General features: G+C 40.3%; 1 protein-coding gene and 1 long non-coding RNA gene across 5 annotated transcripts in view; both read right to left on the minus strand.

The window, feature by feature from the left end:
* The window catches only part of APLP2 (amyloid beta precursor like protein 2), an 86,754-nt gene extending 59,853 nt beyond the window's left edge, over window positions 1–26,901 (minus strand). For all 4 annotated transcript variants that reach the window (XM_086678665.1, XM_086678664.1, XM_086678663.1 and 1 more), the window contains exon 1: window positions 26,707–26,901. In XM_086678665.1, coding sequence (XP_086534791.1) covers window positions 26,707–26,811 — 105 coding nt within the window. In that variant the 5' untranslated portion in view covers window positions 26,812–26,901. The remainder of the gene's footprint in view (window positions 1–26,706) is intronic.
* On the minus strand, window positions 1,648–16,507 carry LOC147576856 (uncharacterized). Its single transcript, XR_015241208.1, has 3 exons — window positions 15,453–16,507; window positions 14,157–15,206; window positions 1,648–1,836 (listed from the first exon to the last, which is right to left on the minus strand). It is a non-coding gene; the product is annotated as an uncharacterized LOC147576856 (long non-coding RNA).
* Window positions 26,902–27,651: the final 750 nt, after the last annotated feature.

Below are 27,651 nucleotides of genomic sequence, written 5' to 3' on the forward strand. Positions count from 1 at the left end.
TCATGGTACTTTGTTAGAGCAGTCCTAGCAAATGAACACACTAGATAAACTCGTAAGACTCAGTGTATGTATTCGGGGAGCTAACAGTCTTAGCAACCGGATCCAGGCAGAGAGAAAGCCAGAACTACAGTAGAACACGTACATTATGAATGAGAGGTGAGGAAGAGGAAACGTGAATGCAGTGTAACCTGAGAAGAGCCACAATAGAGACAGGCACAGGGCTGAGCACAGAAGAGGAACAGCTGGAGGGGCGGGCAAGTCTTCAGAAACTCTCCCCCAGAAAAACTGGGCTTGGGCTCTCTTCCAGCTTGAGTAGGACTTGCTAGGCATACTTTAGAAGGTGGAAGGGTATGATTTGGGAAAATTAGATGGAGAAAGGAGGCCAGTTAGGAAGCCACTGCATTCATCCCGGAAAAAGGGTGATGAACAAACACTGGAGCGGCATTAAGCAGAAAGGGACAGCCTGGAGAAGTGTGGATAGGATTTGCACAAAAGATACGAAAGAAGTGTGAACAATTCCAACCTTCTAATTCTGGCAACTAGGGGAGCAATGGCGCTAATAAGCAAAGGAACTGCAGGGGGTGGAAGGAGGGGACTAGAGATGGACAAACATCAAATTGGGATGCACTATCTTCAACATACTCCAAAGTCACCCACGCGGCAAAACTGTATTTACCAGACAAAAAATACAGGTCAGGACCTCCAGAGGGTAACGTGGGCTGGAACTGTGAATTTGCTATTTAACAACAGGCAGAAAGAATTTTAAGCCCAGAGAACAGGTAGGATCATCTAGGGAGACTGCATTTGAAAAGGACGGAACCGTAAGAAATACCAACATTTAATGGGCACACACAGAAGGAAAGTCTGTGACGGAGGTGGAAGAACCAGGAAAGAATGTCAATGAAGCCATATCTCGAGAGATGAAGCAGCAGATTCAAATGTTCACGTGAGAAATGGGTGGTTATGAGACCACCAGTCATTTCAATGTGGTGGTAACACTAGAAACAAGGTCACATGAATCCCCATGACAAATGAGAGGTGAGCAAACAGCCTATGTGCACAGACTCAGGATCTCCAAGGTGGGTGTGCCAGGTCACCCCCCTAGAGAAACACTACGACCTGTGTCAACCTCATACTGCACACTGGAAGACCTCGAGAAGGTACAAAGCTTACAATACTTGGAAGTTGGAGGAGGAATAACCATGGAAATGTACTGTACCACCCAGAAGTTCATCTCTTGCTCACCTTGTGGTGAAGTACTTATGAGAGTCATCAATTGAAAAATAACATTTTTCCTTAATAAATGTTCTAAACTTGCGATGGCAAGTGTATAATAGTACCAGAGAATTTGGAAAAATATCTTAATTTCTGTTTTCAAAGTAAATACAACATTCTAAACAGTAAGTCATAAAGGGATCGCTTCTTTTGTTTTTCAGGAATTGCTTTTTAAAAGTTAACTCATGGCTATGGAGAAAGCATTTTGAAAATTGGTATTTTCACGGAAAATTGTCTCTTGTTATTTTACTCTCTAAATGGTAAATGGGTCACCTATAGACCTACCACCTAGGTACACCTGAACTGAAATCAATTTTCCAAAGTCATTTTAAATCTTCCAAAATGAAGATTTTACTGTGTTGTGGCTGTGTATCCATTTGTTAAAAATATCAAAGTGGGGCGACCGGGTGGCTCAGTCGGTTAAGCATCCAACTTCGGCTAAGGTCACATCTCACCATTTCATGGGTTCGAGCCCCATGTCAGGCTCTGTGCTGACAGCTCAGAGCCGGGAACCTGCTTCAGATTCTGTTGTCTCCCTCTCTTTCTGCCCCTCCCCCCCTTCTCCCCCTCCCCTGCCCCGAGCACATGTGCACGCTTTCTCTCTCGCTCTCTCTCAAAAATAAACATTAAAAAAATTGTTTTGTGGGGGCGCCTGGGTGGCTCAGTCTGTTACATGTCTGACTTCAGCTCAGGTCATGATCTCACTGTTCTGGAGTTTGAGCCCCACGTCGGGCTCTGCACTGACAGCTCAGAGCCTGGAGGCTACTTCAGTTTCTGTGTCTCGCTCCCTCTCTGCCCTTTCCCCACTCTCACTCTCTCTCTGGCTCTCACTCTCAAAAATAAACATTAAAATTTTTTTTTTTAGTTTTTAGTATAAAATGCAACATTTTCAACTGGCTTGTAAGGATACTGATGAGTAACAAGGAAGAGGAAGTTTACTAGTGAAATTTCAACCATATTTCTGTAATTAATGGTAAGACTGAAAAATGAATGTGATAACTGCAGCAAAATGCTACCACCTTAGATCTTCTTTAGATGTATGCATCTATGTAAGGTTTCCCCTTTAAAAGGCATTAACACTAAGAATCAAAGTACACTGAACTTAGATTTAGATCTTGAAATAGCTATTTCACAAAATTTAAGGTGTGGGTTTTAAAAGAATAAGGAAGTATCTCATCACTGACTGCCAACCCCATTCTTATGTTGAAGCCCTACCCCCAATGTGACTGTATTAGGAGACAGTAGGTCACCTTCAGGAGGTAAACAAGGTTACATGAAGTCATAAGGGAGGGGCCCTAATCCAACAGGACTGGTGTTCTTATAAGAGGAAGAGACATCAGAGATCCATCTCTCTCTCTCTCTCTCCCTCCCTCTCTCCCTCCCTCCCTCCCTGCTGCACAAAGGGGAAAGCCCAGGTGAGGAGGCAGCCAAGAAGGCAGCCACCCACCAGACAAGGAGGGAGGACCCACCAGAAACCAACCCCACTGGCACCTTGATCTTGGACTTCCAGCATCTAGAAATGTGAGAAAATACATTTCTGTTGTTTAAGCCACCCAGTCTGTGGTATTTTGTTACAGTAGCCCTAGCAAACCTAATACAGTCATATCACTATCACCCTGCATATGAATACAATGTTCAAAGGAAAGGAAAGTTTGTGCCTTTGCTATATAACCACAAAAAATTGTTATGTCGAAATTAAAACTTTTTATACAAATTAATAATTTACTCATTTTATAATATGAATATACAGAAGATTTTAATTAAAAGCATAGTGTGATGTGCACTGGTTACAAAAACTACAAGAGAAATCTGAAGAATGCCTGCTGACACTGATTAACTTCGGGGTGCTTTCAACTTATGCGATGCTCCTTTGAATTGATATGAATAGTACTGAGTTCATACAAGAGTTAGTGGATTTACTAAATGACAATTTTGAGTGTACATACTTCTGTTTCAAGGTGAAATTGATTCTAAAAAACATGAGCCAGTTATGTCAACATGCATGCAAATATCAAAGGAACATGATTTTTTTTTTTACTTCATTCAATTATTAGAAAATGTTTTGTTTGGAGCTTGAGAACGTTAGTTTACTTTGCCACCTGTAAACTTCATGCAATCTAAATAAAGATCAAATATTTCCAATGAAGATTACCATCCAAGTTGAGATGTGGCTATAAATGTAAAATATATGCAGAACTTCAAAGACTTAATATGTAAATTTTAAAATGCAAAATATCTCAACTTTACTACATGTTGACTTCATAACACGGTTATACATATTGAAATGACTATATCTCAAATATATTGGGTTAAATAAAATATAAAGTTCAAACTAATTTCACCTATTTTTTGCAAGCAGGCTCCACATCCAACATGGGGCTTGAACTCATGACCCCCAAGATCAAGACTCACATCCTCTACGGACTGAGCCAACCAAAGCTATTTTTTGCTTTTTAAAAAAATGTCAACTAGAAAATTTTTAATTACATGTGTGTGGCTTGCATTTATTTCTGTGGGACAGTGCTGTGTTCAATGTTCAGTCAATACTGTGCTAGGAAGGCATGACCCGAATGCCTTTTTTTCATTCACCTTTATATTCCAGATGTATACATATATATATATATATATATATATATATATATATATATATATGGAATATATATATTATGTATTATATACATATTATATATTTTTTATTTATATTTATAAAAATATATATTATATATAATATATATTTATATATATTTATATATTATATATATTTATACATATAATATATTATATATACATTCCATATATACATATATATATATATATATATATATATATGCATTTTCCCTTCTTTCATCATGAAGACTAAAGCTAGCAGGAGTCTCTAGTGATTGGAAGAATGGGGTAGGAACTCAGATTGTTCCTTGATAAATCTTCCAGTTGCCAAGAGTTAAATGGGTTAAAAGCCATAAAACTTCAGTGAAGAGGCTAGGCTAGTTCAAAAGAGACAAGTGAAGTAAAATAATGAACAGGAATTAGACAGGAAAAAGGACCTTGAGACATTTCTTCTTAAACAAGAGATTCAGTACTGAGGTGCCTGGGGGCTCAGTCAGTTAAGCCTTTTGACTTGATTTTGGCTCAGGTCATGATCTCACAGTTCATGGGATCAAGCCCTGCGTGAGGCTCTGCAGAGACAGCTTGAAGCCTGCTTGGGATTCTCTCTTCCTCTCTCTGCTCCTCCCCTGAGCGCGCACAGGCACACACACTCTCTCTCAAAACAAACACACATTAAAAAAAGAGAGATTCAGTATTTAAAAAGGGGTGGGGGGGGGCGCCTGGGTGGCGCAGTCGGTTAAGCGTCCGACTTCAGCCAGGTCACGATCTCGCGGTCCGGGAGTTCGAGCCCCGCGTCGGGCTCTGGGCTGATGGCTCAGAGCCTGGAGCCTGTTTCTGATTCTGTGTCTCCCTCTCTCTCTGCCCCTCCCCCGTTCATGCTCTGTCTCTCTCTGTCCCAAAAATAAAAATAAACGTTGAAAAAAAAATTAAAAAAAAAAAAAAAAAAAGGGGTGGGGGGAGAGGATTCAGTATGGGTTATGGAAGTGGGTTAAGTGCCAAGAGCCAAAGTTCTTATTTTATCCAACTGCTGGGAGGTGGGGCGGGGGTGGGGGGGGGGTGGTGGACAGTCTCCCTCCATTCCTCAAACTTCTCAGATCCACGTATATGAAAGGAACCATCACTGAGACATAACAAAAAAACAAAACAAACAAACAAAAAAAAAACCCTCTTCTTCCAGGCTTCTGACAACCACATAACAAAATCCAAGGGTCATCCAAAAACAATAAAAATAACCAGAACAGATACAGCATATATGATATGATGTTCACATCACATAGAAATTGTTGATTCAATTATTTTTAAGTCAGTAAACATTTTAAGACCTTACAAGAGTAGGCTCTAAAGACAACAAAATGAATGAGTCACAAGTCCTCATGTGCATGAAGGCTTGGCCTGGTAGAAGAGACAAAATAATCCTAATTAAGAAGGAAAGATTCTAAGGGAGCCTGGGTGGCTCAGTTGGTTGACTGTCCAACTTCAGCTCAGGTCATGGACTCATGGTTCATGGGTTCGAACCCCACGTCAGGCTCTGTGCTGACAGCTCAGAGCCTGGGGCCTGCTTCAGATTCTGTGTTTCCCTCTCTCTCTGCCCCTCCCCTGCTTGCACTCTTTCTCTCTCTCAAAAATAAATGAAGATTAAAAAAAAAAAAAAAAAGAAGGAAAGATTTTTAAACTCTGCCATAGAGGACGGCCCAACTTCTATCTGGTTCCTAAACAATAGCTAAAAGCTAAGCCAAAATAAAAGGTGCAGTGATGGTACCCCTGGTTTCTATGGGTGTAATATAAAAATTAGGACTCTATTCCTGAATATGAAAATCAGGAGAAAAAAGAATACACATAAATGTTGTTATAAACTTAAGTATCTCCACCATAAAAGTTCTTTTAGACTGTTTCCTTCACGAGCGGCTAAGCCTTCTTAAAATATTTAAATCTAATGAAGTATAGGGAGATGACATCATCTTTTCCTGGAAAACTCCTCTGGAGCAAGTGTGAATACCCTCTGTGGCTCTAAGACCCTTATTATCTCCTTCAAATTTACATGCCTGGATGAGTCCATTGCCAATTCATTACACACGAATGCATCAATCACGTCAAGGAAGGAGTCAGGCATTTTTCCAAAGATATATAGTGATCTCTTACTCCCAAATTCAGCTAACTTTTCTGGAAAACTCTGTGGTGTTTCCATTCCAGTATTTGTAGCTTTCCCCTGAATGCTGGTTTCCTAAAAATCCACCTAATCATTTTTTTTTTCCTGGAGCAATCAAACCATCCTTTCCTTGGGCTAAAAACTTCCTTCCTTTGAGGCAAACCACAAGAGACTCTTAAATACTGAGAATAAATTGAGGGTTGATGGGGGGTGGGGGGGAGGGGAAAGTGGGTGACAGGCATTGAGGAGGGTACTTGTTGGGATGAGCACTGGGTGTTGTATGGAAACCAATTTGACAATAAATTTCATATTAAAAAAAAAGAAAAACCTCCTTCCTTTGAAGATTTACAGACAATGCTCAGACCAAGTTGAATCACTTACTCTTGATAATCACATGCCATTTTTAAAGCACTTTTTTTTAATGTTTATTTTTGAGAAGGAGAAAGAGAGACAACACACACAAGCAGGAGAGGGGCAGAGAGAGGAGACAGAGGATCTGAATCAGGCTCTGCACTATCAACAGAGAGCCTGATACGGGGCTCAGACTCACAAACCTCGAGATCATGAGCTGAGCCACAAGTCGGATGCTTAACTAAGACACACAGGTGCCCCCCTATTTTAATTTGAATTCAAACACGTCATAAAAGCAAATCAGTAAAAGGCAGACGACAGCCTGGCAACCATCAGCAAATTCCAAACTACTGTATTTTGGATGAAAAACTGACAACCACCTTGCTGACCTGGTGTTATATATTCCCAAATTGTTAAAAAGTCCCAGACAGTTAAAAGCCTTTATTCTTTAATATATCACTACAACCCACAACCATACATGTATGCATGTTTTACATACACACACACACACACACACACACACACACACACATATGTATGTAGACACAAATTCAACTCTTAAAAATTCACCCCATGAAAACTGAGTATGGTTTGAGAGCACCAACAATCACACCAGTTTATGAAACAGTAACTCTACTACAAACAGTGTTTGTATGTCCTTAGTAGTAGTTAGTTACATTAGCCTCTAAATGATGTCAACGCAAACACTGCAAGAAATTATTTCTGCCTACACAGTATCCTTCCTGCCCCTCCCCCAAAAAAAGGCTCCTCAGCATTTAGGCATAGAGGTCATCTTCAGCACATATGAGAACTTGTGTAGCAAACATGCTTTTCTATAGAAATCTCTTGTTTTTCTTCTAAATATCTTACAAAGTCATCAGAGCTAGTTCACCTTAAATCCTTTAAAGACTGGGAGGTCAAATAGCTACTTAGGCATAGTACTTACTATCTGGTAACTTAATACCTCAGCCAAATTTGAGCGATCCAGGTTGGCCTGTATTAGAATGACTCTCCTTCACCCTCCACATCTCTTGGGAACAACTAGTAAGTAGCTCAATGGAAGAATTTTTGCAACTCATTTCTAATACTTAATGCCGGCCTGTACACGAGTGTCCATATTATGTTAAAGTGGCTTCTTCAGCCTTATGAAAAAACTGGTTTCAAACACCTCCAGAAGTATGTAAGACCAATAGTTGCCTACAGAACATCACAGAAGCCCTATGTTAATCTCAGTAACACTTAACATAGTATTTTATTTGGCCAACAATGAATTCTACCTGTGGTCGTATGAAATAATGTAACCTTACCTGTATTTACATAGGACACTCTTGACCTGATCACTTGTGTCTTTGCTTTCCTCTAAACCACTGGCCCCATAAAACCCCAAATATCCCAAATACCAGTATGGCACTGACGGGATATCCAAAAGAAATGTATCTTCACAAATTATGAACTAAAAAGAGTGCTAAAAATAGACTTCTAACACTTTCTTCTTAATAATGTGTACTGAAGCTACTATCATTACCTCCAACCCGACTTGAAGTTTATGTTCTCTTCTATTTCCTATAGTTTCTTGAAGACAGATACAATATCATAATATCAGATCACCATAGGGATAGTTTAATGAAGATTTATTCATCCAGTGGAAACTGGCACCAGATCTACAATATGCCTTCACTTCCATTATTCTGTGACAAGTTCAACTTCTTCACTCACTCTACATACACACAAAAAACCACACGTAATGGCTCAGCTTGGCTGGGAGCTTATCGGGTTTTGCATTTAATCTTTTAAAATCAATACTTAAAACATTTTAATCTGATCTTAATCTCCCCTGATTACTATTTCCATTGTTTAAAAAACAACATTAACCAATCTTCAGTCTCAATGACTTGTATCAGTTCGCAAGATTAATCTTTCATAATACAGCCCAGCAGGATATTTTATTAATGTAGATTCTGAGGAATCTAATCAAGCCTCATTTTTTTTAAGAGCTGCTACAAGGAGGGGTGCCTAGCTGGCTCCATTAGTGGAGTGACTCTTGATTTCAGGGTTGTGACTTTGACCCCCAGGTTGTGTGCAGAGATTACTTAAAAAAAAAAAAAAAAAGTTGGGGCACCTGGGTGGCTCAGTCCCTTAAGTGTCTGACTTTGGCTCATGTCATGATCTTGTGGGGTTCAGGTTATAATCTGGCAGTTTGTGACTTCAAGTCCTACATCGGGCCCTGTGCTGACAGCTCAGAGCCTGGAGTTTGCTTCACATTCTGTGTCTCCCTCTCCTTTGCCCCTCTCCTGCTCACACTCTGTCTCTCTCATTCAAAAATAAATAAACATTAAAAAAAATTTTTTTTCAATTAAAAAAAGGGGGGAGGGAGCAGGGCAGAGGCCAACCAAAGAAGACTCTGTTATGAAAGGTGGTTTTTAGTTCACTTGAAATATGCCATGAGTAATAAACATTTATTGCAAGAGATAACTCAATCCAACTTTCTCTCTTTTCAACAGGGTTGAAAACTTTCTGCCTGTGGATATCAGAGAGGTAACAGAAGCAGACAGGAGTATAAGACAAAAATGGCAACCCACATTCAACTCCCTCATGGTAATCAGAGTCCCCCTCTCATCTAAAGTGGGCCCAGTGCTACCTGAGCATTGCTGCCAGGACTTCCAATGGTTTTTAAACTGGAAAGGAATTTTCACATAAAATATCCACATTATTTGGAAATGGCAATGCTTGTTTTTATTTTATTTTTTTGAGAGAGAGAGAAAGTGCAAGCGGGGGGGGGGGGGGGGGGGGAGGGGCGGGGGAGAGAAACTTAAGCAGGTTTCCATGCTCAGTGTAGAGCCTGAGGCAGGGGTCAATCCCATGACCAGGGAATCATAACCTGAGCTGAAATCAAGAGTCGCATGCCCAATCGACTGAGCCAGCCAGGTGCCCCTTCATTTAATTTTAAGATTTTATTAAATGCAATCTTTTTATTACTTGCAAAATTTTTATTATGCAATCTCTGCATCCAACACGGGGCTCAAACTCATAACCCTGAGATCAAGACCTGCACAATCTTCCATCTGAACCTGCCCAACATTCTGGAAATGGTGATGTTTAATTTGAATTTAAAAATACAATGAAGCCTGGGGTGCCTGGGTGGCTCAGTCAGTTAAGCATCTGACTCTGGATTTCGGCTCAGGTCATGATCTCACACACAGTTCCTGGGTTTGAGCCTTTGCATCGGGCTCCATGCTCTCAGCTTGGGGTGCTCTCTCTCTCAAAATAAATAGATAAATTTAAAAAAAGAGAGAAAGAGAAAATACAATGAAGCCCAACATGGTGAAGAGTCAAATAAAAGAGAAGAATAGGCCACATTCTGTGTGCAGGCGGCAGGTTTCCCATCTCTACTCTCAGGTAATGCACCAGGAATCAGTTAGTAGGGATGGCAGTTAATTTAAAAAGCATAAATTTCATCAACATCTAACACCCAGAAATCATAGTATAAACTAAAATTAATCATATTATGTCAATTAAAAAAATTTTATTACAAAAATTTATGTTGAAGACCTAAAGATTTAAGATTAACAATTACTCAAAGCAATCTACTGATTCAGTGCAATCCCCATCAAAATCCCAAGTGTTTTCTGCATAAATTTCTTTAGAAATCTTAAAAATTCATATGGAAATATGCTCTTGAAAAAGAACAAAGTTCAAAGACTTACACTTCCTGACTTCAAAACTTACCACAAAGCTACCTATGGTGATCAAAACAATGTGGTACTGGCATAAAGACAGATATATAGAATAGAGACCTCAAAAATAAACTCTCGCATATATATATATCAAATGATTTTTGACAAGGGTGCCAAGACTATTCAATAGGGAAAGAACAGGTTTTTCAACAAATATTGCTGGGACAATTGGACAGTCACCTGCAAAAGAATGAAGTTGGCCACTTACCTTAAACCACAAACAAACATTAACTCAAAATGGATCAAAGACTTAAACACAAGAGCTAAAAAGATAAAACTTTTAAAAGAAAACAGAAGGGCAAATCTTCACATTTTATTTGGCAACGATTCCTTAGATAATGACACCAAAAGATATACACACAAAATAGCTAAATTGGACTTTATCAAAATTAAAAACATCTGCACAAAGGGCACTCAAGACAATGAAGACAACCCAAAGAATGGGAGAAAATATCTGCAAGTCACGTATTTGGTAAGAGATGAATATTTAGAATATATAAAGATCTCCTACATCTCAACAACAAAAACCCAATTCAAAAATGGGCAAAAGACATGAATAGACATTTCTCCAAAAAAGGTATATACGTGGCCAACATGAAAAGATGCTCTACATCACTAATCATTAGGGAAATCAAATGAAAACTACAATGAGATACCGTTTCACACCCATTAGGATGGCTCTTATCAAAAAATAATAGAAACAACTGTTGGGGAGGATGTGGAGAAATTAGAACCCTTGTGTGCTGATGGTGGGAATGTAAAATGGTACAGCCACTATGCAGAACAGTTTGGCAGTTCCCAAAAAGTTACATGAAGAATTACCATATGGGGGCGCCTGGGTGGCTCAGTCAGGAAGTGTTGGAATCTTGATTTTGAGTCAGGATCTCATAGATGTAAGGTCAAAACCCGCATCCGGTTCTGTGCTGACGGGCAGAGCCTGCTTGGGATTCTCTCTCTCTGCCCCTCCCCTGCTCATGTGCTCTCTCTCAAAATAAACTTTAGATAAATAAATAAACAAATAAGAATAACATTCTGATACATTTACTTTGAAAACATTATAATGTTTTATTAGAACATTTGTAAGAACAGACAAATTCATAAGAGAGGTTTCCAGGAGCTTGGGGTGGGGGAGAGACAGGGAGTTTATGTGTAATGGGTACAGAGTCTCTGTTTGAATGATGAAAAGCTCTGGAAACAGTGCTGGTGGTTTCAGAATACTCTGAATGTACTTAATGCTGCTGAACTATAAACTTCAAATTGACCATTTTAACCATTTTTATGTTACACATATTTCACCAAAAAAAATTTATCAGATTTCATTTGTGCAATTTAGAGAAAATTTTATATCTTTAGGCTGACATGTGTAAAATATCTGGAAGTAAACCCAAGAAATATGTTTTTTTTAAATATATATATATATATATATATATATATATATACACTCTATTAAAATAATCTATTTTAAAATACTGGAAACATGTTGGCTATCATTTCTCCAACAACATTAAGATTTCTTTCATCTGTCATCTTAGTAACTACATGCTGCCTTTAGCTGTGGTGTTCTCTGTACTGTTACAGTGCCCTGCACATAGCAATTTAATAAATATGGACTAATAATGACAACTATGAAGTTAATTAACCAATTACCATGAAAAGTCTTCAACTTAAGAACAAGTTATAGCCAAAGCTTCTTTTAAATGTTAATTTGAGATACAGCTAAAGTGGTTTAAAAAAAAAAAAAGAGCGATATCTACTGCATATTGTTTAGAGAAAAACTAGAAACAAATATCCAATTATAAAGGAATGAATTAAATACATCTCAGAATAGAGATATCTTTGCTTTGTATCTAATATATTCTCTTTTTTTTTTTTAATGTTTATTTATTTATTTTTGAGAGACAGAGCGCAAGCAGGGGAGGGGTAGAGAGAGAGGAAACAGAGAATCCAAAGCAGGCTCCATCCGGGCTCTGAACTGTCAATGCAGAGCCCGACACTGGGCTCAAACCCATGAACTGGGAGATCATGACCTGAGCCAAAGCCAGATGCTTAACCAACTGAGCCACCCAGGCACCCCAATGGGCAAGTTCAAAGACATGCATGTTATTTTGCGGTTCTGCTAAGGGAACTATTTATACAAATGTCAATTACTCCCAGTGTTTCAGGGAAAAAAAATACCCTTGGAAACTTAACTCCAGCATCTAAAAAACATTCCCTCATAGGAAGGCTTCTCTGGCTCAGTCAGTAGAGCATGTGGCTCCCAATCTCAGGGTCATGAGTTCAAGTGCCATGTTGGGCCTGGAGCCTACTTAAAATAAAAAAGGAGTAATAATAAAATAAATAAAAACATTCCTTCTCTTTTCCTACATAATTGTAGGAACACTGAGTATTCACCTAAGTTCACAGACTCTCCAGAAAGCACCAAGTACCAACACATCAATACAATAAACACTTTGTTTCCCATTTCCTCATTCTTATAAAATAAGGGCAAAATGCAATCAAATATTCAAATTACAATTCCAATACTGCTGCAAATACCCAACCTCTGGCTGGTAAACAGCCTTTTTCTGGGGTAACTGGAAACGTCTGTGCATCAACTTAAGTACTCCATATTCAGGGTATGGAAAGGCAACTGAGGGGGCAAATGTTACACATTTTAAAAAGCAGGGAGGGTCACTCCCGGATCGCTCCCCCCTGGGTTTCACCTGCCTGCAAGCACACGATGGCCAGGCCCCTGTCCACCACGCTGCTCCTGCCGGGCTCTCCAGCCCTGGCCCAGAGCCCCAGGACCAGCAGGAGACACACCAAGTCTCCAATAATGGGTGCCCGGTGGGGCTCTTCACCCTCAGGGAGGACGAGGCCAGCAACGACAGGTGCCACGTCTGCACACTGCCCGTGCTGCTCACCCGCAAGCAGGTTGTGGCTGGGATGAGCTACTTCTTGGACAGGAGACTGGGCCGAACCAGATTACCAAGTCCCAACCCAACCTGGACAGCTACACATGATGAGGAGAACACTCTGCTCTTGCAGGTATACACTGGCCCCTGGCTGGGCAAGACCTCCATGGTGAATTATCAGACACAAACAAATGATATTTACCACGTTCAGAGACACAGACGACAAAACTTGAGAATTGCAACGTGATCGAGAAACAATTTCTAAAAAATTTTAACTACAAAACTGAAACTACAATAACTGAAATTAAGAACTCAATGGATGAACTTCGCAGATCAGATATAGCTGAAAAAAATGTTAGTAGACAGAAAGATGGGCCAGAAGAAAATTTATCAAATGAGGCACAGCGAGAGACACACGATACAGTGACAACATCTAGGATGTTTGTTTTTGGAGTCCCATAGGAGAGGAGAGAATTACGCAGAAGCAACATTTAAATATTTAGAAAGAAAATGGCTGGGAATTTTCTAAAACTGATGAAAGGCATCAAATCACGGATTCAAGAAGCTCTGCAAGGAGAATACATTTAAAAAAAAAAAAAAGAAAACAAAACAAAGCAAAAAAAAGAAACCTATACCTAAGTATGTAATAGCAAAATTGCTGAAAACCAGATTCAAAGGGAAAAGCTTAAAGGCAGACAGAGACTTAGGGACATATTACCTTCAAAAAAGGGTAATTATGCTGACAGCAAATTCCAGTAAGTTGTTGATAACATTCAACATCAGGATACTGGTAACATAAAATATCAGGAATGGAGTAAGAGCTTTAAGATGATGAGAAAAATTCTATTCCCAATGAAACTCTCTTTCAAGAAAGACAGTGAAAAAGATATTCAGTGAAAGAATATGTCACCAGCCAACCTATCCTTAAGAAAATTCTAAAATGTTTTGGAAGACAAAAAATTATCCCGGAAAAGTCAGAAATGAAAGAGGCATAATAAATATCAAAGAAAGGGGTGTCTGCGTGGCTCCGTGGCTCAGTTGGTTAAGCGTTTGTGGCTCAGGCCATGATCTCATGGTTTGTGAGATCTGACAGCGCAGAACCCACTTTGGATCCTTGGTCTCCCTCTCTTTTCTGCCCCTCCCTAGCACGCGTACATTCACTCTCTCAAAAATAAACATTTTAAAAAATGAAAATAATGAAGAGAATAAATATGTGCATCTAAATTAGAGCCTCTCAATCTTACCACAAACTTTAATTACCTGAGGAGTTTTTAGAAAATATTAATGCATGACCCCCTCTGTCAAGAGATCCTGATGTAATTTGGCAGAATTGGAGCCAGGCACCACTGTGCCTCCAGAGTCAATAACTACTGACCTAAATTTATTTGGCTATATAGAACACGGTTTGTATAACCTCTTCTCGGGTTTAAAATCAAATTAACATAGGGGCGCCTGGGTAGCTCAGTCAGTTAAGTGTCCGACTTCAGCTCAGGGCACGATCTCGCGGTTTGTGAGTTCGAGCCCTACATCGGGCTCTGTGCTGACAGCATGGAGCCTGAAGCCTGCTTTGGATTCTGTGTCTCCCTCTCTCTCTGCCCTTACCCCACTCATGGTCGGTCTGTCTGTCTGTCTGTCTCTCTCTCTCTCAAATATAAATAAACATTAAAATAAAATTAAAAATAAAATAAATTAACATACATAACAACAATGGCAAAAAAGACAAGAAAGGGTTAAATGGAGTTGCAGTATTCTAAGGTCCTTCTATAGTCCAGGAAGAGGATAAAAGTACCAATTAATGTAAGGCACTAATATGTGAAAGATGAAATTTCTAAAGTAATCACTAAAGCAATAATAAACGACTGCATGTTCCAAAGTAATAAGAGGGAGAAGTAAAACAGTAACAAATTCCAAAGAAGTAAGGAAAAAAAAGAAACACCGAACCGGCAGAACAAAAAGCACCCAATAAGAAGGTAGATGAGAACCCAAGCATTTCAGCAGCCCCATTAAATGTATATGTACTAAATATTCCAGTAAAAGGCAAGTACCAGGTTAACAGATAATAACAACAACAACCATAACACATCTAAAACACATAAAAATATTAGACAAAGTATTAGTACAGGTAAAAAACATTACTGGAGATAAAAAGGCAAACCATAACTATGAGAGACTCTTTAGGAAGGGATAAGAATCCTAAACCTGTCGGGGCGCCTGGGTGGCACAGTCGGTTAAGCGTCCGACTTCAGCCAGGTCACGATCTCGCGGTCCGTGAGTTCGAGCCCCGCGTCGGGCTCTGGGCTGATGGCTCAGAGCCTGGAGCCTGTTTCCAATTCTGTGTCTCCCTCTCTCTCTGCCCCTCCCCCGTTCATGCTCTGTCTCTCTCTGTCCCAAAAATAAATAAACGTTGAAAAAAAAAATTAAAAAAAAAAAAAAAGAATCCTAAACCTGTATGCACCTAAGAACAGCCTCAAAATAATCAGAGCAAAAATTGTCAAAACTATGAGGAGAAAAAAATATTATTCAAAATCACAGTTGGAGATTTTTAACATACTTTTCTCACTAACGGGAAAAAAAAGATTACAAAAATCATTAAGGATAAAAATCTGGACAACATGGAAACAACATGATCAGCACATACAATAAAACACCAGAAGTAACAAGTGAAGAATAGTCTCTTCACGCACACAATGAAAATTTTACCATAAACCAATCATAAAACAAATCTCAACAAATTTCAAAGGACTGAAATCATACAGACTGGTTCTCTGACCACAGTGCAGTTAAGCTAGAAATAAATAACAAAAGACAACCAGAAAAATCCCCATATATTTAGAAATTAACAAATGTACTTCTAAATAGAAAAAAATTGAATTACAAAGGAAAACAAATTTTTTTACTGAATGATAATGAAAATATTATTATCAAAACTTATATGCTGTTTAAGGGTACAAACTTGCAACTAGTAGATAAATAAGTTTTAGATGTAACACACAACATAGTGATTACCATCAACAATACTATATTATAGGGGTGCCTGGGTGGCTCAAGTCAGTTAAGTATGTGACTCTTGGCTTAGGTCATGATCTCACAATTCATGAGATCGAGCCCCACATTGGATTCTCTCTCTCCGCTCTCTTCCCCTCCCCCACTCTCTCTCTCTCAAAATAAGTAAACTTAAAAAAAAAATACCGTATTATAAACTTCAATGTTGCTAACAGACTAGATCTTAATTGTTCTCACTACAAAAAAGACATTACGTGAATTATATATAATATGGTGGTATTAGCTAACATGATAGTGGTAATCATACTGCAATACATAAACTAACAAACTGCACACCTATACATTATAGGTCAATTACACCTCAACTTTTAAAAATGTATTAAATAGGGACACCTCACAGTTCATAAGATCAAGCTCTGGGTTGACAGCATGGAGCCTGATTGGGATTCTCTCTCTCCCTTTCTCTCTGCCCCTCCCCTGCTCACTCGTGCGCTCTCCCTCTCTCTCAAATTAAATAAACTTAAACATATACACACACACACGTGTGTGTGTGTGTGTATAATAGAAAACTAAAACTAAAACAAACCCTTGTGAGGTGCAGCTAAAGCCCTTTCCAGAGGAAAATTTATAGCTTTAAATTAATAGAAAAGCAGAAAGCCTGGAAAAAAATTTTAAGTAGTCACATCAAATTGTTAGAAAAAGAATAAATTAAATCCCTGGAAGTAAAAAAAAGAAAATAATAATGAGCAGAAATAAATCAAATGGAGGCTGGCCAGTCAATACAGCATGCAACTCTTGATCTCAGGGTTGTGTGTTCAAGCCCCGCATTGGGTATAGCGATTACTTAAAAGTAAAATCTTAGGAAGGAGGGAAGGGAAGGAAAGGGAGAAAGAAAGAAAAGCAAAATAAACATACAACAGAGAGGATCAACAAAAATCTACCAAAGTAGATTATTTAAAAAGACTTATTAACACCTGGCAAGACTGACTTAAAAAAAAAAAAAAAAAGACAAAAATAACCAAAGTCAGGAATGAAAAAAGGGGACATCACTGCAGATTCTATTCATATTACAAAGACTATTAAGAACATATTATAAACAACTTCAATCAAATAATATCAATTTAAAGGTCCAATGTTAATAGATTACCAGAGAAGCATAACCAAACTCACACAAGGTATGACTAACCCTACAATTAGTAAATAAATTGGATCCATAATTGGAAATGTTACCACAAAGAAAAGTCCAGATGGCTTCACTGGTAAATTTTTTCCAAACGCTTAAAGAAAAAATAATGTCAATCTTAAGTAAAATACTCCAGAGAATAGAAAAAGAGGAAATAGCCTCTCTAAGTCATGTTGAAACCATAAAACTTTGACACTGAAATCTGATAAATACATTACAAAAGAGAAAAATTACAGGTCCAACACACTTTTGAGCACAAAGGCAAAAATCCTGAACAAAACTTTACCAACCAAATCCAGAAAATAAGTTTGGCTCATTTCAGGAATGCAAAAGTTGCTTACATATTTTAAAAAGTCAATTAATATACTTCATACTATCAAAACTAAAGAGAAAAATCACATGACCATCTTACTAACTGAAAAAAAAAAGTGAAAAACATTCAATGTTCATTCATCACAGCAATCTTTAGCAAATTTAGAATTAAAGAGCTCTTCCTTAATCTAATAATGGGCATGGTATCTACAAAGAAACCTACAAGTATTATATAAATGGTGAAATAGTTTCCCTCTTGAGATCAGGAGTTGGGACAGAGATAGCAGTTATTACCACTTCTCTTAAGCATTTTACTAGAGTCTTAGCCAGTGCAATAAAGCAAGAAAAAAAAGACAAGCTATGGGGCACCTGGGTGGCCTCAGTCAGTTAAGCGTCTGACTTCAGCTCAGGTCATGATCTCACGGCTTGTGAGTTCAAGCTCCTCGTTGGGCTCTGTGATGACAGCTCAGAGCCTGGAGCCTGCTTCAGATTCTGTGTGTGTGTGTGTGTGTGTGTGTGTGTGTGTCTGCCCCTCCCCACTCATGCTCTGTCTCTCAAAAATAAACAAACATTAAAAAAAATTTTTTTAAAGAAAAGCTGTACGAATAGGAAGGAAAGAAATAAAACTGTCATAATTCACAGAATATATTCAGAAATTTTCAAAATCACAAATTATTAGAATTAGTACACTAGTTTAGCAAGTCTCCTGGATACACGGTCAATTTGGAAGTATCAACTGCATTTCCACGATGCAGGACAACAAAAAGGACAAAAAAAATTACAACAGCATTAAAAATAATCAAATACCTATGAATAAATCCAACACAAGATGGTACAACATTTCTATATTTCTATGCAGAAACCTATACAAAAGACTGAGAGTAATGAGAGAAGACCTAAATAAAGGTATATGCCATGTTTCTAGATTGTAAGATTATTTATAAAAGTCAATTTTCCCCAATTAACCACAGACTCCATGCAATCCCAATCAAAATTCTACCCAGTGTTTGATTTTGATGAAATGTATATGGAAAGAAAAGAACTGTGAAATAGTCAAAACACTAGTAAAGACAACCAAGGTAAAAGGGCATGCTCTGGTAGATATAAGTATAGGTATCGAGAGACACAGGCTTGGTGCAAGGATACACATGGACATCAGTGATTAAGGGAGTCGAGAAACAGACTCACCCACACAGAGATATTAATTAGCAATGAAAGCACCATGGCAGAACAGAAGGGAAAGGATGACCTTGACAATAAATGGTGCAAGCTGGATAGCCATATGGTATGGGCCACATACCCATATGGGAAAGATAAAAATAAAAAGACCCATACTTCTTATTACACAAAAAAATCAGTCCCCGGTAAATTGTAGCTCTAAATATGCCAGGCAAAATAAAAAGCTCCTAATCTAGGAGAATAACTTTGCCCTCACGGTACAAAAAGACCTCTCAAGTAGTACACAAAAAGCACCTATAATCATAATAATAAACAGATAAAGTACACATCAAAATTAAGAACTTCTCCCAAAGACATCATTAAGACAAATAAAAATGTAAGCCACAGAGAACAGCAGTATCCCAATAACCTCAAACTGGAAACATCCCAAATGTCCATCAGCAGAACTATACAGCTACACTCAACAATACAAATGACAAAAACATGGTTGGTAAGGGGCACCTTGATGGCTCAGTCGGTTGAGTGTCTGAATCCTGACCTCAGGGTTGTGAGTTCATGCCCTGTGTTGGGCTCTGCACTAGGCGTGAAGCAAAAGCAAAAACAAAACAAAACACCACATGGTTAGTGAAAGAAGGGTGCCTGGCTGGCTCAGTCAGAAGAGCATGTGGCTCTTGATCTCGGGGTTGTCAATCTGAGCCCTTGTATTGGGTGCAGAGATTACTCAAAACAAAACAAAACAAAACAAATCATGGCTTCTGAAAGAGCCCAGGTACTTAAGAATACATACAGAAGGAAGGGTTCCATTTATATAAATCTAGAAAACAGGATAAACTACAGTGCTTTAGGATAAAGCTTGGATGGTAAATCTATAAAGAGTAAGTAATGACCCTAAAGGTCAGGATAATAATACCTGGGGAGGTAAAGGGGGTTGGGGTGGGAATGTTCTATTTTTTGACCTTGGCAGTGGTTACACAAGTACGTGTTTTATGAAAACACACACTGAACTATAAATTTTTAAAAGCTCAAAAATACTCAGGGGCTTTTGACGGAGGGAGGGTTGCAATGGTGCCACGCATGCTTGGCACCTTTGAGTACGGGGTTAGCTTTACTTTCCATCCAAGTATCTCAGCTTTTAAATCATAGTATGTTCAAACAATGAATACTTCCACACTGATAACAAACATTTATTACAACTCTAAGAGGCTGAGCAAACTTCTGTGGAATCCAGAAAGAAAGGGGTGTCTGTCAACATGAAAACATGAAGGGGAATGCTAAATTCCCAACTCAAGAGAAAACTTACTTCTGGAAAGGTAGGTTAATGGGATTAGAAAACGTTCAAAGGAGGCCTTTCTATTGCAATGTTTTCTTTCTGTATCGATAATGTTTTAGCACTGGGGGGGAAAAGGCTAAAGCAAATATGGGAAGTGTTAACATTTGACAAAACTGGGTGGTATCTTGTATTTTTGCTGTACTATGTTGGAAATAGTCCTAATTAAAGGGAGTAAAACAAAAGAATATCCTACACTCTTCTCAGCCCGTTTCTCCACATAAAAACTCTGCTTCAGTATTTGCAACTCATCTGTTTAGCCTTCCAGAGACAAACTACAAAATATTCTAAAATACTTAACGTTCTTCACCACCACCACTAACCCACATTTTCTTCTTCTCCAGGCTCAATAGCTCCCTTACAGTTCATCCCCGTTCCAGGTCTTCGCCACTCTAGCCGTTCCGTCCTAGATGGCAACATCCCTCAAAATGAAGTGCCAAGATCCTAATCAACGCACTGTATGAGGTTCCTCCAATTTCTCCAATTTGCCAGCAAATGTTTAATTCACAGATCATTTAGATAAGAATAAATTCGTTCTTTTTCCCTCCAGCCAGCCCAGCTATTATATAAGCTCCCAAATGGAGCATGCCCTTGTAGCAGGCATCAGGTTATCTACCCAACATCCACAGCCCTCTCTTCCAACAGAACCCAGCTGGCAGCACCATTCCCGCCAGTTTGAGAACTGGTTTGGCCAGAAGCATCTGATGTAATTCTGTCCGGTAAGACTTGCGGATACTGTGCTGGTGGGCTTTGAGAAAGACTTCTTCACCCTAAGGGGAGATACACAAGAAGAGACAGCCTCTTCCTCCCCTGGACCTTATACCAGAGCACGTCCTCTGGAACTACAACACCCAATCTGCAACCACAAGAGGCATTCGGCTGAGAAAGGGCCAGTGGACAGGTTGGGCTGAGTCGCTCAAGTAACCAATCTCACAGGTGCCCCGCTTCAAATGCTGATTAACTTTTCTCTGGACCAGTCTTATTCCAGTCATTGTGGTTATAGTGTCACCCTCTTCTTATGGTTTGTCTATCCAGTAGGCTAGTGACAGTAAATCTGGTGAGGATAGTCTTTTCTCTTCCAAATAATCCCATACCCTGATTTTGAGAAGATCCCCCGCCTCCACAGGCGGTCTTTTAAATTTCCTTTCCTTAAATTTTACAGAACACAAAGATGAAACAAGCTTACTATTTAAAGAGAGAGGGAGGGAACTGGCACATTATGTTAAAAGGCATTAGAAGTGTTTAAAAATCCATGGAAAATGTGAAAAGGCAAAGTCCCCTGTAATTACATCCTTCAAAGATAACCACTATTATACTTCGGTATATATTGATTCATGATATATTGGAACTTCTGGGAAATCAGGGTTTTTTTTAATGCTTATTTTTGAGACAGACAGAAAGCGAGTGGGGGAGGGGCAGAGAGTGCCAGGAGACAGACTCTGAAGCAGGCTCTAGGCTCTGAGCTGTCAGCCAGGGCCCGATGAGGGGCTCAAACTCATAAGCAGTGAGATCATGACCTGAGCCGAAGTAGGAACGCTTAACTGACTGAGCCACCCAGGCGCCCCTAAATAGTTTCTCTTAAAGCAAATATTTAGGTAGTGGGGAAAAGAGAAGAAGAAATCTACAACAACACGAGAAATATTATGAAACACCATGACACAGAGAAAAGAAAAGTGCAACAGATTTAGAAGACGATGGATAGATTGATACCATGGCCCTGCTGCATGGCCTTAAACCTTCGGCCTCTACCGACTCCCTTTTTAGGTGCGGATAACAATACCTACACTTCAGCAGACTGTTTGGAGACAGCAGATAAGGTACCCAAATGAGTTCTGTTAGGGTTTTTTTATTTCCTGGAGTTTTGTTTTTCTCTGCTTGCACTCAAGAATCACCTGGGGAGCATTTAAAACTGAGAATCCCAGATGCGCTCAATGAGAACCTCTGAGGATGGGGCCTACAAATCACATGCATGTGCACCTTGTAGAGTAAAAAAGCGCTATGTGTATTTGTTTTTACTATGTGGCATTTAGCATCTAACACAGAACCTCACAACAGTGATTCAATAAACACTAGCAGGAGACATAATAAACGAAAAGTCTTATTTTAAAAGCATATTTTAGTTATGTTTCAAGAAATTTCATTTAAAAAAACCTTCAAGATGATTATGTAAGAAAAATTCTCTTAGCAAAAGTAATGAATTGTAGTTGATACAAAGGATGGGAATCCATTTCTATTTGAATGGGCCTACATGGTTCACTTTCCATCTTAGGCCATAGATCAAGGTACACGACACTAAATTTAATTAAGCATCAAGGTAATCTATTTTATCTCACTAAAACACAACTCATGAAAACTGAATTATAGACGATTTCAAATTCTCCCCCTAATGGCCCCCTCCATAGAAGCTACGATTATTGGACAAAGATTTATCCCTACCTTTTGTCACACAGAAAACTTGATTTTCTTTCAGTAGTTTGTTTTAGGACAATTCAAAATAGTAAGTGTTAGGTACCAGCTCCAATATGCACTATAAACCAGTTTTATAAGATATATGTACTTGATATATCTGCAAAAATACATATCCCCAAAATGTTTACAGTGACGTTTTCCTGGATAATATGAGATTATTTTTTCAGCTTTTTATTTATCTGTAGTTTTTTAGTTTTTACAATGAATGTGCACAACCTATATAACCTTTCTTCTGTTATTTTAAAAAGAAAATGCAGAATAGGGTGCCTGGCTGGCTCAGTCAGTAGAGCATACTACTCTTGATCTCAGGGTTATACATATGAGCCCCACACGTTCGGTGTACAGATTACTTAAAAATAAAATCTCTAAAAAAAAAAAAAAAGTGCATAAGCCCAAGATTTCATTAAGGGTGAACAACATAATTCAAGAATCTTGAACAGTGTTTAAGTTTTGGTCTTCCAAAGTCAAAGCAACATCAGAGAAGTTAAAAATCTGCTTTTTATATTTGGAAAACATTAATAGCCCTTCACATGTTACTGCCAAGACTTTTAAAGCTCTTTAGCTTTAAAAATAACTATGCTTTCGAATGCTATAAAAAACATTATTGGATCAACTGACAAACTGGAAAACAGGAGACTTGATCAAAGTATTTTATCAATGTTAAATTTCCTTAAATTGATAACTGTACTAAGGTATGTTTTAAGAGTTACATGTTACGACAATGTCCTTGGTTCTTAGGAAATATACAATGAAGGGGTTAAGGGGCACGACTATGCAACTCACAAACTATTCAGCAAAAAATGCATAATAATAGAATGAAAGATAAAGCAAATGCTGAATAGGGAAAGCATTAACAACTGGTGAATCTGGATATGAGAGCCATTTCTACAATTTTCGCTATTTTTGTAAGCTTAAATTATCTCCAAATAACATTTTTAATTGAAAAAAGTAACCAAAAAGTAACATTTAAAATTGTCCTAAAAAACAAGATCATGCTGGACCCACTGCAAGCAAGACATTAAATTAGCACCCTCCAGAAGAAATATAAGCTCTACGGGTTGTATTTTCAGGTGGTCACATTAAAATTAAAAGAAACAGGTGAAACTAATTTTAACATATTTTACTTAGCCAATGATTAAAGTATCATTTCAATGTAATCAATATAAAAATTATTAGTGAGATATTTTACAATTTTTTTCACATTAAGTCTTCAAAATCTGGTGTGCATTTTAGAGTACATCTCAATTCAGATGCTAAATTTTCATAGGAAATTCCTGATGCGTTTAGATTTCATTAAGTATACAGGTGAAAAAGTAGACCCACATAACCAAGTTGTTTGAAATACAGTTAAAAGTTTTCCAATCACTGAACTTTCAGCTTTAAATGCCCACTTAAGTTAATTAAAATTAAATAAAGTGGAAAACTCATTTCTTAATCATACTAGCCACACTGCATGCTCAGGAGCCACATGTGGCTACACTGTAAAAGAGCCCAGATTTAGATGATGAAACCAATACCCTCTATGAAAGGAGGACCTGATTGCTAAGCCTTAGTTTATCATATTCACCAAAAGATTTTTAGCAGTTTTCATAAAAGACTGATAATCCTGCCGGAAGCCTTAACATCTCCCCAAGTCACAATCAGACATTCCCTAAACCACCACTCGGAAATACCAACACAAAGCCTTCTTTATCTTCTAAATCAATTGTCATACCTTGTATTTGAGCTTCCTGAAAACTGCCTATCAAATAAATGCCCCTCTTTTAAATGTTAGCAGAATGAACCAGAGTTCTGGCTCTCAGAAGCGTCCATGTCCATTGTTAAAGAGTGCAGAGTTTCAGCATAAATACGGTCTGAGAATCCCAAATGGGAGGGAGCATGCACACCACAGAACATATCCTGGATTTAAAACCAATGACCTGAGTACCGAGGTGGGTTTTTCTTTTTAAACAGGTGTAAGAGATTAATTCCGTCAACAGCAAGCAACCCTAACGATTTGCCAATCAATAATTCTGCGCCAAGCAACTTGATCAGGGATTTGGCTAGAATCCCTTTGGCTAATCTCAATAAAGACCTTCCCAAAGACATCCTGATTTAGGCCATTCTCATCTAAATCAAGGTTTAGCAGTCCTTTGCCTGAAAGCAAATAAATGAAATGAAATGAAATTATATATATATATATATATATATATATATATATATATATATATATATATGAATAACATTTTGCCTGCTTGACAAAAGGAAAACCGATCTGGAAGATAATTTAGTGTGGGCAAAAACATAGTTTCAAAGATGGAAATTAGCATAAAACAGCATTTAAAAACCATTTTAGGGAAATGTCTAATTAATACCTTGTATCTAGCCAGACTTTTCAATTGAACAATGTTGTGGGTAACAACTGAATTTAATCCACGACGACTAATTCTGACACTGCTAGTTTTTCTTTCTCTGCAGGCATCCATACAGGTGTTAATATTCTGCTTAAACTTAAAAGAAGATGTTCTTTAAAACCAATGACTCCTTTATGATGAATCTACGAGTGCCTAAAATTACCCATTCCCCTGGCAAGTGAGGTAAAAGAGGGTGACACCCTGACCTAAAAGTTCTATGTTCCACGCAAAATTCTTTTTTTTCCTCTTCCTCTGCCATCCACTGATCTACCTCTGCCAACATCGGGATCACAGATACAAATCTTACCACTGTGTGGAAACTAAAATAATCCTCATCTGAAAGCACGGATGTAGAAACATTAACTATTCCTACTTAAAACATAACTTCCTTCCCCCACCTTCCTCCAAAGAATCATAAAGCGTTAAGCAGGATGAACACAAATATTTTAAGCCGTTCCATGGGAGGGGTGTTCTTGATTAGATTTACTTGACCCTGGAAATGTTTAAACATTCTGTAGAAGACCACATTCTAACTTGAGGGTTTTGCTAGAAACTTCGCAGTCAATGCCTATGTAATCCAATCCAGTCTCACTTCTCTCTGAAATTAGCTAAATACGCAGAAATCTATTGTAATTTTAAAAACAGTGAAGAGGGAAAAGACATAAACTACACCCGAAGCACATTCCAATCCGACAGTTCAAGCACTATATCCAGAAGGCAAGTAAAAATAAAGTCCCCTGTCTCCCTCAGGAACAGAAAGGTTTTCACGAACGGCAAGGGCCAGACCACGCTGTTCGAACCCTCACCGACCCCAGCAACCCTGCCCGTTCCTGCGGCCTGAACTCCAGCGAATCACCCGAGAACCCAGGCTACTTAACCACCTCGCCGCACAAAGATGTTGAGGGGGTCGTCAGATGCAGAACAGCTACTTAAATTCTGACGCCAAAAAAAGTAGGATTAAACAAGTTTCTGCACCGTCTTCATCGGTACCTTTCCTCCTCGCTGGAACCCACTGAAAAGGGGAGCAGCGCAAACACCAAAGAGGGGTTTCCCGTTGTTTACTAGACTTAGACAAACAGCTGTATTTAACGATTCCTCCCAAAGGCCTGATGCCAGAGCGGTGGATCTTTTGAGAGAAAGGCACACAGGAAGCCGAAGGCACACCCGCTGCTTGGTGCAGGAGCATTCTCCCGGTGCAGCCAAAGCGGCGCTCGCCCCAGCACCTCGACACTTTCCAAGGGCCAGCCCAGGAAGCCTGCATCCCCACAGGCAAAGCCCACGCTGCCAACAAAGGCTGCATCTCCTGCTTCCAGGGGGGATGCCCCACCATCGGACGCGGGGAGCGCGCTGCCCGCCGCAGCCCGGGAGCTGGGGTCTGTGCGGAGCCGCCCCCGGAGGGAGCCACGCCGCACCGAGGTCCGGAGCGGAGGACCGCCGGCCGCGGCCTCGGGGCGCAGAGGCTCGCGGAATCCCGGGGGAGAACGGGTTGAGCGTCTGAGCCGCGCAGGGTCCCCAGAGGATGTGGCGGCGCCGCGGGCGGTATGGGGGCTGGGGCGGCCGAGGCGGCCCGCCGCCCCCCGCAGCCCCGATGCCTTTCATTTGGCCTCTGCGGCGGCGGAGGCAGCTCGACCTCCAGCGCTAAGCACTGCGCCAAGCAGGAGCGGGCGGGGGAGGCGCCGCCAGACCCGCCGCAGCGCCGGACCACCCCCACTCCCCGCTCTCCACGCCGCGCCCCCAGCCCGGCCAGGACCCCGCGGCCCGCCGGTCCGCTGGCAGGCCGCGCTCCCACGGCGGCCGAAGGAGACGGCGCTCGGGCGCTCGCCCGGTCCCCACCTCGATGTAGCCAGCCAGTGCCGCGGCAGGCGCCGTGAGCCCGAGCAGCAGCAGGACCAGGAGCTTGCCGGTGGCCGTGGCGACCGCGGTCCCGGTGGCCGCCATCCCTCGCCGGGTCGCTCTAAGCGCTCGACTAATGCAGCTCACACACAAGAACTTAGGAGCTTTCCCCACCGCGACCCAGAAGCATCTGAAGCCCGTTCGCCGCCGCCCCGGGGGTTTTACACCAACCGGAACTGACTTCACAAAACCACGCCCTCCTTCTCCGACGCCCAATGCCGCCCCGTAGAGCCGCCCCAAGGCACCGCCCCCTGTTCGGCCCAGACCCAATCAGGGAACAAAAGATCCCGCACCTCCCTCCCGCCCCAGCCGCGAGCCCCGGCAGGCCCCGCCTCCTGCGTGTGACGGCCCCGCCTCCGCATGGGACCCTAGCTGCGGCCGCGTAGCTAGGGGGTGTGCGCGGGGTGCGTTGGAGGCCGCGGCTCCGTTGCGGGTGGGGGATTGCTCTGGCCTCCTGCACCGTGAAAGGTTATCTGGCCGCGCAGCGCTTGTGCGACCGTCTGCAACCTCCTGATTCGGGGCACGCCCCGCTCCCCTAGCCTTGCGGGGTATTTTTCAGATTCCTTTGGGTACCGCCCTCTTTGAGGTTCTGAAAAACGTTTTATTAAAAACAGAATTTTTAAAAATTTTTGTTAAACACCAGAATTGTTCCGCGCCCAGGCAGGTTTACTGAAGGCCCTCCCCCCGACGCTGGGGACGGCCTAAAACCAGGGAGCTTCCCCCCTCTGCCTACCCCTGCGCTAGGCGTGCCGGTCTCCAGCGAGCTGCTTGCCCAGTGCAGGGTTTGCCCTTTCCCCGTGACTATGCTGGGCGGTGTTTCCACGCTTTTGACCTCCGTTCCTCAGGCCTCATCCTTAATCCTCATTCCCAGCGGCCGCTCGAGCC

This window comes from Puma concolor, chromosome D1, assembly GCF_028749965.1.
Source record: "Puma concolor isolate L17-30 chromosome D1, mPumCon1.1.hap2, whole genome shotgun sequence".
NCBI classification, from domain to species: Eukaryota; Metazoa; Chordata; class Mammalia; order Carnivora; family Felidae; genus Puma; species Puma concolor.